At 43.3% G+C, this 12,137-nt stretch overlaps 1 protein-coding gene across 2 annotated transcripts in view; it reads left to right on the top strand.

Annotated features, from left to right (window-relative positions):
• The window catches only part of Shisa9 (shisa family member 9), a 300,205-nt gene extending 289,707 nt beyond the window's left edge, over positions 1-10,498 (top strand). For both annotated transcript variants that reach the window (XM_031362939.1, XM_031362943.1), the window contains one exon: positions 6,963-10,498. In XM_031362939.1, coding sequence (XP_031218799.1) covers positions 6,963-7,342 — 380 coding nt within the window. In that variant the 3' untranslated portion in view covers positions 7,343-10,498. The remainder of the gene's footprint in view (positions 1-6,962) is intronic.
• The last annotated feature ends 1,639 nt before the right edge of the window (positions 10,499-12,137 follow it).

The following is a 12,137-nucleotide window of genomic DNA, read 5'->3' on the forward strand; positions in this document are numbered from 1 at the left end:
CTGCTGGTAGTGGAATGGAGACCGCGGAGGAAAGTGGCTGCTGGTAGTGGAATGGAGACCGCGGAGGAGTACTGCTTACTTGCTTGCTCCTCACTGCTTGCTCAGCCTACTTTTTATATAGCCCAGGACCACTTGCTGAAGTTGATATCATACATGGTGGCCTGGGCACTCCCATATTAATCATTATTAAGACAGTCCCTACAGATTTCCCTACAGGCCATCTGATGGAGACCTTTTCTCAATTGAGGTTCCTCTTCCCACATAACTCTAGCTTGTGACAAGCTGACAAAAAGAATTTAACTGGGACACTGGGTAAATAAAAGGAAAGGAAGGCAAAAAGGTGTGTGAAGGAGATCCACACACAGTAAAGGCATAAAGGCGAGCTATCACTCACTGCTCTGGGCACTGAGGAGGCAGGCTATGTCAGCACTCAGCAATCTACTAATTTAGTCTGCTTAACTCCTCCTGTCTCCACTTAACCCTATTCTACCTTCCCTGAAATGTGCCTGCTAACAAATGCCCAAGCCTCTGCAGACACATGAACCTTACCTCACTAGTCTGAGAATAAATGCTTAACTGAAGCTCTAGTCCTTCAATCTCTGGAAAGAACAAGCCCCTCAGTCTGTTGTGTCATGGACTAGATGACCAGGTAATGAAACAGCCTGCCCATCTCTAATGTACTAGAGAATTTAATACCAGCCTGGCTTTCCATCAACAGTTTCCTTTCTTCATCAAATACAACATATTACATCCCCAGCTGTGCACAAGGCACTGGGCTCAGTGTTCGAGAAATAGCAATGAAGACAGATACTGTCTACCTTATATTCTAGCCAAAGGGAAAAGAAAATACTAAGAAAGATAATTTCATATAGCAATATGAATGATGGTGTAATGGTGGCATTAGGGAAAATATCTCTCTTGGTCCAGTGGGAGGGCTGTTAGGAGGAAGTAGGCTTTAATTAGAGGGGCAAAAGATGAGGAGTGTCAAAGGCCACCAGCTAGTAATTTAGTGATGCTCTTCTGTGTTCAAGAATAGAAAAGAATCCATGTATCCTGGGTAGAATGGTGCCCTTAGATCACGTCTACTAAGCTCAGGCTGCGAGCACATATACAAATAAGGATGTTATAAATGTTACTAGATTAAAATAAGGACCCAGTGGATTAATGTAGGAATCTAATATTAACTGAGGCTCTACAAGAAGAGATATACCTGAAGACACACGAGAGAGAGAGAGAGAGAGAGAGAGAGAGAGAGAGAGAGAGACAGAGAGAGAGAGAGAGAGAGAGAGACAGAGACAGAGACAGAGAGACAGAGAGACAGAGACAGAGACAGACAGAGAGACAGACAGACGGACAGAGAGATTGGCCATGTATGGTCAGAAGCTATGAGACAATGGATGCCAGCAACCAAATGCCAGCAACCAACAGAAAGTAGAAAGGGCAGAGCTTTGAGAGGAAGCATGGTTCTGCCACCATGGTAACTACAATTTCATCTATGTTGTCTAAAGTCAGTCAGTCCTGCAATGGATCTCCATCAGTATGGCATAGAGTAAGTAGTGTGCATAAAGATCAAGAGTCCTGCCGTGTACAATTGGGGCTCCTGCAAAGAACAAAGACCCTGTGTTGTAGTGGCAAGTTTTGGCTACACTGCTTTGTGCTCCCAGTGGATTGTATGCCTGCCTAGGAGCTATCTTTGGATCCGTGAATGAAAGACACACACACATTGTACATTAGCTTATTTTTAAAATGCCTTGTCTACCTCAAAGGCTGGGCACTCCTAAACCTTCCTCTGCTACCCTAGGCCCAGTCAGGGAAGTGAACAGTGTGGCCACTTACCCGAAATCTCGAAATCTCGTGTGGCTGGTTGGCTTTATCTCCTGCTGCTCCTGAGTCACATCCTTTTACCCTGAGGCATGGCAGTTCACTCCTATTCCTCTGAGTCCTCACCTGCAGAACTCTAAGGGTCCCACCATATGCCCAGTCATCTTTATTGCCATCTTTATTGATGTACCAAAAATCAATTGGAGACAAGGACCTTTAGTGTTTGGACATACAGATTCCCAATTGAATCAAAGTGTTAGAACCAATCTCCAACACTGTGTTTAAGTGTGATGGGAAGATTAGTCATTATATTTCATCATACTACTGAACCAAAGGCAGAGATAGACAAGGCATGGTGAGAGCTGGTTGTGGAGCATTGCTTCCCAGGTGAAACTCATCTTTGGAGAGGCTCATGATCATCAACAGGTGAAAGCAAGTTGTAAGAAGCCCTCCTGGGGATTCCTTTGGCTTATGGAAAGGAGGTAGGTGGGGGGCCACTTGCTGAGCCCTCAGATGTGCAGCTTGTCTTGGAAGCTGTTTAGTGTGATGACACTATTTCCACAGATGCAGACTCCTATCCTTCCCGGCACCTGTGCAAGTGTCTTCTGCTAATTAAGAAAGAGACAGATGGAGAAAGGTGCCATTTTATTTTACTGCCCTGGCTTCTTCAAGGCAATTAGGCTCATTGGAAGAAAAGCACCTTTTTCTTTGTCCCCTCCTTCATTTTCAGGTAAAGAGAGAATTCAAACCAGGGAGTTGTAGTGTTGCTGAATGGCCACAACATCTGTTTTCTTGGTTGGCTTCTCAGCCATCTGCCTATGTGGTAGTGGGGCTGATTAGGTTAATGCATTTGCTAATAGAGCTTACAAGACTGCTCAGTGATATGTTAATCCCTTCACTATGTGCTTTGTGGTATATTAAAACAGGGACCACATTATGCTTGGGTATGTATGTGGAGGTGGGTATTCATGAAAACTGCACTACCAGGTGACAGTGGCTGAAATCATTGTAAAAACATCCTCTTGGGTGTCTGTTCTATCCCTGGGCACTAAAGCTATGTGTAATTCACTTCTTTAACACACCCCAGAGTCCCATGGAGGGATTTGGTTAGACACATCATAAGGCACAGATGAGACAATTTTGCCTACGGGGCATTGATGACAGTGGTGTAATTTTGCTTTCCTCTCTATGCTACTTTGATGTTTCAATTTCCCAAAGCAAACATGCTCCTTCCCACCACAGGGTTTTGTGAAATGCTTCTTTATATCAATTATCAAGTGCTACACTACAGATGGTTCCTCAGCATAGCCACCATTTATTGACATCCTGCTTCTGAGCCTACTTCAGGTTCAACGGGCTGCTCTAGATCGCACTTACCCAGGCTGACACTCACAGTACTGTTCAGGGTGATGGTCTTACTAGCTATCTGGTCACTGAACAGCTGTGGGCTGTGTGGAGTGTGTGTAGTAGGCCTGGGGGTTTCTTGTGCTCTGAGGTTAACAAGCTGGACTTCCCATGGAGCGGGGTTCTGGAGCAGCTTCTAGGAGCAGCTGCTGCCATCTAGTCAAAACAAGCAACAAAGCAGACCCAATTCAAGGTGTGCAGAAGTAAACTTTGCCTCCTGAAGGCGGGCTTCCAAGGACCAAGACCACTCTTCCAATACAGTGACGATTCCCTCATCTGGCCACTCATCACCTTTGGATGCCAGTTTAAAGGACATTTTTTCATGGAAGCCTGCCCTGACACTACTAATTTCCTATATATTCTCTCATGGAGTAACTGGGCACTCAACCAACATGGTGGGAAGGGAGAAGCATCCACAAATGATGCATGCCTACTTTAATGGATGCCTACTTCATGACCACTATGTTGCCTGGTACACAATAAGTACTCAATAAATATATATTGATGGTAATTCTGTGCTACTTCAGTAAGGCAAAAAGTAGGTAATAGATATGTATTGATCAATGTTATAGGGATTATTTTTCTGTAGCCTCTCTATCTCATGTGTTTTATTCTTCAAAATAAATCTGACTGCTCTTAATACTATCCTCATTTCATCCTAAGGAAACAGGTATGTGTTATAAGTGGCATTTCCATAGTCTATCTGATTTCAGAGTCCATACATTTTTTGAGCTTCACTTCCCAAGGTGCTTCCAATGCCAGATTCAACAAGAGATCAATTCGGGTTGGGAATGGAGGAAACTCTGAGAACCCACCCTGACAACCCCAGAGTCAAATGCTCCCAAGCTTACTTCTCTTTAGAATTTTCTGAGAGGGTATTGCCTCATTTATAATTAGTTTTCTCTGCTTGTCAAAATGGGAACCTTTGAACCATGTTCTGAGCAGACCTTGGGCTTAGTCAAAGGTTTGAGAAGTTGGAGTATGAAATGATCCTGTTAGGTCATTGACCTAGGTACATCATGAGGATAAGTGAGATGTCTGGGAGGTAAGTGGAAAAGGTATGTCTCCATCATCCTCTTAACCAGATGTGCTCCTCTGCCCCGGACAGCTGTAGTATGGGAACAATGACAAGAACCTCTGAGAAGGGGTCCTGCTACTGAAAGCTCCTAGAAAGGAGAAGCCTCTCAGGTGGGAGGTATCTGAGGATATTATTGTGAGTTGGGAAGTGAATGCCCTTCAATTTTCTATAAACACTATGTGTGTGACTGTGATGGAGGGAATGGATGCTCCTACAGTTCTCAAACCCAGTTGAGGATTAGGATTGATTGCCTGGACTTAAAGGCAAATGGTATCTGAGCTTGCCTTTCAGAGATTCTGATTAAACATGTTTAGAGATGGTTTGGGTACCTGACTCAATCTAATGTAGCTGTTTTTATTACCAGGATTTTGGTACGAGCTGTGGGTAACCTTATTTGTGTCATTTCATGTGCTTGAATTTGATGGTTCCCTAATTTGCACAGCCAAAACCATGTGCAGAAGTCATAATCCCCATCCTTCCTATATCTGTAGAGGAAAAATCACATGATAAAAGAACCAGAACTGTAGTTACTGAATTTTTGTGATCTCACACCTGTAATACAGTTAGAGTATGGTAAATGAACAAGTACTTCTGACTACTAGTGAGATGCCATTTCAAAACTATATTGTTAAGAATTAAATCTAAAATAATAAACAATCTTAGGAATAAAAGTTACAAGATAAAATAAGAGGAAATGAAAAAGGGAAATCATCAGATTATGGATAAATAAAGATCTAAATAAAGAAAAATAAATAAGGCCCACCTCTAGGTGAAGAACTATAGATAATTAATGGCTCCTGGGAAAAGGAGAATTGTCTTCTCAGGATGACCCCCCTGAAGGTTATCCATTTAGTCCAAAGTGGTCAGTCCCAAATGCAGCACTAAGAGAACTTGTCAGATTGGGTCTGTGTGTATATAACAATAATAACTGAAGAGATAATTTGAGGGAGTAGATGGGGATATGGGATGTTGGAAAGAGAAAGGAAAGAGTGGAAATGTTGTAAATACAGTACTCATTTAAGACATTCTCAGAAAATACATGAAAAAGAGAAAATGAAGGAGAGAAAGGAAGGGACCATTTCATGAAGGTGAGGGTGTGGTCCAACAGTGGAAACTGCTTCAAATATTGATAGCCAGCAAAATCAAGAGCTTTAACAATATTTATGCTCTTTGTAAAAATCATTCTACCTTGGGTAGTCCAGATCAGGGACCACCCAACAGTTTCTCAAAGGGTTGAACAGTAGATACTTGAGTTCTTTAGCTAGGGTTTGTCTGCCACAGTAAGTCAATTACACCACAGTCATGGTCAATAGGTAAAAGAATGGGTGTAGCTTGTTTTCAACAAAACATTGTTTATAACAACAGAGGCCACAGTTTGCTAACTCTGGTGCAGATTAAGAAAATATGTTTTAGAATTAATCTTAATTCAAAAGATTTGAATAAAAACATTGTCATTTCAGCTTTATTTATAAAAGCAGAACATTAGCATAGCTTAACTTTTCATAAATAAGGGGTCAGTAAAATTTGAAGGTTGATGAAATATTTTGTAGTTATTAAGCTGTTGTTGTTAGTTACTTATGGCAAGCCAGGAGAAGCTCCATATTCTATTGCAGGAGGAATTAAAGCTGTTTTGATAATAATGGTGGCTAAAACAGAAGCATAGAGTCCTCACTACACATCAGATCCCTTAGCCTTCCACACAACACCATGGAATATACTAGTTTGTTTGTTTGTTTGTTTTGAGTACTTTTCTTATGCAGAAATAAAGTGGGTGAGGACTTAAGATCGGCAGCCAAAGTTCCACAGGTAGCCAGCTGCGGTACTGGTATTTGAGCACGATACTACCTAAAGCTTAAAGTGAAAATAGAAGCGATCCTTTAAACTAGTAAAAATCCAGGAGAGGCGTAGGTAAATGGCTCAGTTGGTGAAGTTTTCTACAGACAAACACAGGGACCTGAGTGTGAGCCCTAAAAACCACATAAAAAGTCAGGTGTAGAGCATGACTCCATACTTCAATGCTGGGGAAACAGAGACAGGAGAATGGCTGAGATTCTGTGGCTGGCTAACTGGCAGAATCTATGAGTTCTGGTGAAAGTGAGAGATCCTGCCTCAAAAAACAAGACAGAGAGTAATTGAGAAAGACATCTGAAGCTGATGTCTTTCTCAATTACTGGGGTCATGGGACCCCAGGCCTTCATGTGTTCCCTCTAACACATACACACAAAAGCCAGGAGGGGCTAAATGAGGATCCATTCATCAGCTAATACTGCCGTTCTTAAGTGGTAGAGTGCTTTTCCTAGAAAGGATTATTATTTTAGTAAGGAAGAAATAACATTTGAATGTTAGAAAATCCAAGGTTAGTGGCAAGTGATGTGGAGCTTTGGTGGGAGAAGTGTTTAGTTGGTCTAGGCATGTTTAATTGGGGCGCCTTTAAACCTCTTGTTCCTGCTCTGCTCTGCACTGTGTGAAGGCCATGGTGCCACGCTTGCCTCTGTCTTGTTTTGGGTGGAGTCCCGACTCTGTCTTGTTTGGATTGACAGCCCATTTTTTCCCCTTATTTTGCAGTATTCTCAAGTTGGCCTGCCTAACTTCCTAACTCTCTCTTCTTTCTCCCCTGTTTCTGCTCTCTTCTTCTCCATCTACACATTCCACTGTGTAGCTGACAAGGTCAATGATGACTTCTACGCCAAAAGAAGGCACCTGGCAGAGCTGGCTTCTAAGGGAAATCTCCCTTTGCATCCTGTAAGAGTGGAAGATGAGTCTCGGGCCTTCAGCCCAGAGCATGGGCCTGCCCAGCAGAATGGACAGAAGTCTCGCACCAACAAGATGCCCTCACATCCCCTGGCCTACAACTCCACTGCCAACTTTAAGACCTGGGACCCCAGTGACCAGTCTCTCCGGCGGCAGGCTTATGGCAACAAGGGAAAACTTGGCATAGCTGAGTCAGGCTCTTGTGACCCTTTGGGGACTCGCACCCAGTACTTTCCACCCACACAGCCATATTTCATCACTAACAGCAAAACAGAAGTGACTGTCTGAGCTTTTACTTCAGGGAACACCCTGGAGACCATGCTCAACTGAGAGAGGCAAAAAAATCCCATCACACCTACACCTTCCTGGTCCTGTACACCCCTACCCTCAACCCCTCAGCAGACACACACACTCTGTTCTACAGAAGCCAACCACAGGCCTACTCATGATAAGGAATCATGCTTTCCCTGGGTCATGCCTGATATGCTTCCGCAGGCAGCTGAGCGAGACCGGAGCAGGGACATTCAGCAATACAGAGGGGAAACTTTCAGATTCAGACCCAAATTGTGGAGGCTCATTTCCTTTTCCCACAACAGAAAACTGAAATCCATTATAACAGATATATACGTAGCACAAAATAGACAAACTGCCGGTGGAGCACACTGGGTCCCCCTGTTCTGTCTTTCCTGGTAGAAGAAAAGGGTGGGCACACAAAGAGGAGTGTGCCAGAGTGCTTGGGAAGGAATTTACTCATGTCACAAGCATTTCCTAGTCCCAAGAAGTGATGCAAATGCAGAATAGTGAGGAGCGTGAAGCATTAATGGACCCTGAGCATCACACTGATGGGACATTGCATACCCTTGAAGCTGAAAGCAAAAAAACTCACAAAGTAAGTCTTCTCTAAGCCCATGATCAGTGATAGAAAGGGAAGAACATTCTAGAGACCCCCTGAAAGTCCATGATGTTGGCAGTGACAGGCTTTTATGATGGCTGAAGGGTCCAGAGAATAATAAAGAAGAACTTTTAAAGTGTCAAATTAAATGAACACACAAAATATTAATTTTGCCTGGGACTTAGAGAACCTGCAGTTGGAGAGTTAACAGCAGGTGAGATGGGCACCAAGGAGCCTTCACTTCCCAGGTCATCTCCAAGAACTGGAACAAAGACAAAAACCGTCCTCTATGAACTGTCTGTCCCCATCACCCTTTCCCCTTCAGCGTGCCGCTGCCACTGCTTCCAAACTTCAACTGCTTTGGAGTGAAAAATGTCATAAGTGTGGGTGGTGCCTTCAGTTGCTGTTGTTCAAGTGATGGTCTCGTTTCCCAAGTGCATCCTCTGTCCCTTTTCCTTTCCTGCCTCCTGTTTCTCCTGCAGTAGTGATATTCTGTCTTTCCTTTGTAGGTGAGCCCAGCCAATTAACACCCTTTGAAGGAGCTGCTACAATGTCAGAGGTACCTAAGAATACCCCGATTCCCACCCTCCCACCAGATCACCTCCAGGGCACCTTCATGCCATCCTTTCTTACTTGGACTCTCCCAAAGCTGCTTTACAGATTGGTTCATACAGCCAACAGACACTGGGTCCCAACAAGGAAGGTCCTCCTAAAAGTCTTTCATTTAGTGGAAGCACAGACAGGTGCATGGAGAGGCAAGAGAGTTTTGTTTAGAGAGAAAAGTCTGCAACTATCCCCTGAAGCTCTTAGCTAATTAACAGGAATCTTTTAAAAACTCACAGTTTCTTTGGTGTAAAAATCTAGTGAAATAGAATTGGAGCATTCCATGTGATGTTCTGCTGCCTGGGGCCTCTGGCATCACAGCATACCATATAGTTTCCATGTAGAAAGAACCTGGCAATATCTTTGATCTCTCTGGGGCTATCTTCCATCTGAAGCATGGGGAATCTGCCCTGAGTAAAGCCTTTTCAGTTTTTTTTTTTTTTAAACAGTACTCTGTTCTTATTTACAGAAGAAATTCTGCAAAGATCAAACTTTATAAAATTCCCAAGTAAGAAGAGGTGCAGAGAAGGTCAACACAGAGGTCAGAGGTCAGAGTAAATGTTGAGACCCTAGCACTCTCCATAGGGGAGTATGAGCTGCTGGCTTGCACATTCCTCTTTGACATGAGTTAGTTATGCCTTCATCATATATCAACATCTGGGGATTATCATCACAGTATTGGTATCTAAAAGCATTTGCTTTTAAGCCATGTTATTTTAAAAGGGAAGCATCTTGACTCTATCACATATAGAACACTGGCATCCATTGCCATGAACAGATAATAAACATTATGGGAAACATATTGGCCTCAAAGACAAAACTCTAAGTGAAGGTCGGGCCTGCTCTCTTGTCTCTCAAAAAGACATTAGTCTAGTTACAGATACTGGTATACAATAGAGAGTTTGTCTTTGGAACAATCCAGTGAAGGGGAAAGCAGATGAAAATGAAGTCCCCTTTTTAAGTTGGTGTTAGATAGTGCCCCTGTATCCATATGCTACCTCCATGGCATACAACTTGCATGTACTAGTGGCATACAGCCCTACTTCAAGAAGTACTTACCTGAGAGGTTCTTTTCAGATCAGGTTCTACAGTCCTCTCCTTCCTTCTAGCTCATTTTCCCTCTCCCCTCCCTTCACTAACTCTAATTTTAAAGTCTTTCCTGATCCTTAGTCTAAATTAGTCTATTTCTTACTCACCCTTCTTTTTGAAGAAGACTTTGTCCAAGTACACTTGGCTTCTTGATCTGCAATTGTAATTTTGACTTCCAAGACAGTCTGGCCACTAGCATGTAGCATACACTTCCCGAGCAATGCAGTGATAGACGGGCAGCTCACACACACAGTGCTCGCTGGGCAGCTCACACACACAGTGCTCGCTGGGCAGCTCACACAGTGCTCGCTGGGCAGCTCACACAGTGCTTGCCTCATTGCTTCCTGTTAGACTTTGGGAGATGAACTGAGGAGTGACAATCAGCAGGGAATATCTGTTTATTCTTTGCCTTCCCCTTGGAAAGGTAGATAAACCTTACAATATTGAAAGAGAGCATGACCTATACAATAATTAAAGAGAAAGAGAACATTAGAAAACTGTTTTCTTCTCCTTCCATGTGATCCCCAATATCTAACTCTATGGGCCAGATCATGGCTTCCCTCACCTTCCTGGAGTCTCAGCCTCCATCTGCCTTGGGCTCTGCCTGGAATTCCCATCTAACTTCCCCAGTTTTTTTGTGTAAATGGAGCATATTTTATGTGCAAATATTTTAGTAACCGTATGTTCTGCAAGTAAACCTGTGTTAACACTTGTCACACTGCAGAGTTTATGATACAATAACACTTCCTACAATGAAGAAAAAAACATTTGTTTGTTTTCTAAGAATGTTTATTTGTAAACATATGTATTCACTATATTAATATGAATTTCTTACCTGGCAATAAACTGATTATATGTGATGCTCAGAGTGTCTTCTCATGCTTCTGGAGCCTCTCAGGCTGGTGTGAGTTTCCCATGGGAACATAATGTAACTGCTCAGCTCCCAGTCCTAATCCTCTCAGGGAATGGAAGCTCATAGTTGTCCGCAACTTATACAAGATTTCCAGACCTATTGTTCAGTCTTGTTGGTAAGTATGCACATGTCAGAATTAACTGGGTCCTTATATCCAGCATTGCTGGGTCTCTTTATCATCACTACATCCATATCATCACTACATCCATAACAAAGAACCTGGCTGAACTTCAAACATTTGCTTCTACTAGTAACCAGGGTGATAGTGGGCATGACTATTGACAAGATGGGAGAAGGCTGTTCCCCTCTTAATTCAACTGTATTTCCTGGCTGACTTCCATCATTTCTCCAGCATCAGACAAAAACTTGTTAAAAATGGCTCTTCCTGAAAGAGGATGAAAGTCTGAAACACCATGGGAGAGAAATCCACGTCAGAAGTGAGGTGGGGGTGGCTTAGATGCCTCAGCAGGTAAAGGAGCTTGCCAAGACTGTAACCTGCCTTTAATCCCAGGAACCTTTAATCACAAGGTAGAAGGAGAGGACTGACTCCTGCAAGCTTTTTGCTGATGTTCACAAATACTGTATGGTATGGATGCAACCCTCTAAAACACCCATGATTTCATATTTATTTACAGCTGAAAAATAGTCCATCAATTTTATGTCACACATTTTTATTATCAATTTATCTCTCTCTCTCTCTCTCTCTCTTTTTTTTTTTTTGGTTTTTCAAGACAGGGTTTCTCTGTATAGCCCTGGTTGTCCTGGAACTCACTCTGTAGACCAAGCTGGCCTCGAACTCAGAAATCCGCCTGCCTCTGCCTCCCAAGTGCTGGGATTAAAGGCATGCGCCACCACCGCCCGGCTTTTTTATTTTGTTTTTTCGAGACAGGGATCAATTTATCTCTTAACAGGCACTTAGGCTGGCTCCATATCCTTGCTCTCATGAACATAAACTCTGTAAGGAGATGCTTCCAGATGCATTTTAAAAGCATTCAGGAGGTATGCAGGACAGATTTCTGTGAGCTTGAGGCTAGTTGGGTCTACACAGTGAGTTCTTAGTGATACAAGACTAGATAGTGAGCTCCTGTTTGAAAAGGAAGGAAAGGGTTAAGTACATATTCTCAAATCAAGCTGTCCACGTCTGATGTGCATCACTCACGAGCGGATTCCAGGGACTTCAGTGAGGAAGCAGTCCTAGGGTGGCAAGTGTGAAGGAAAGGTCCTGAAAGCCCAGAGATCACCAATGGGCAACCAGAACTCAGCTGCTGTGCACTAGCTTCAACATATGCAAAGACGTCAGAGCTGGGGCAGGAAAGCCCAGTGGCTGCTCACATCCAGAGGCCTACGGTCTTCTAGGAATGGCACTTCCATATCAAGCAGTGGGGAATGTGGATCACGAGGAGCAGTCAAAGTCAGGAGCCTTTGGAGCCGCTGGCTAGAGGGTTACTTAGTGTTACAATCTACTCTGGTAGATTCTCTGGTATATAGGCCGGCAGTCAGAGCCATATAAAAGAAAAGAGTGCTCTTTTGGCACTTGAGCACGTACAAAGGTCAGACCACCAACCAGGACAGAGTACAGAGAAGTA

The sequence above is a fragment of the Mastomys coucha genome, unplaced genomic scaffold, assembly GCF_008632895.1.
Source record: "Mastomys coucha isolate ucsf_1 unplaced genomic scaffold, UCSF_Mcou_1 pScaffold12, whole genome shotgun sequence".
In the NCBI taxonomy this organism is placed as follows: domain Eukaryota; kingdom Metazoa; phylum Chordata; class Mammalia; order Rodentia; family Muridae; genus Mastomys; species Mastomys coucha.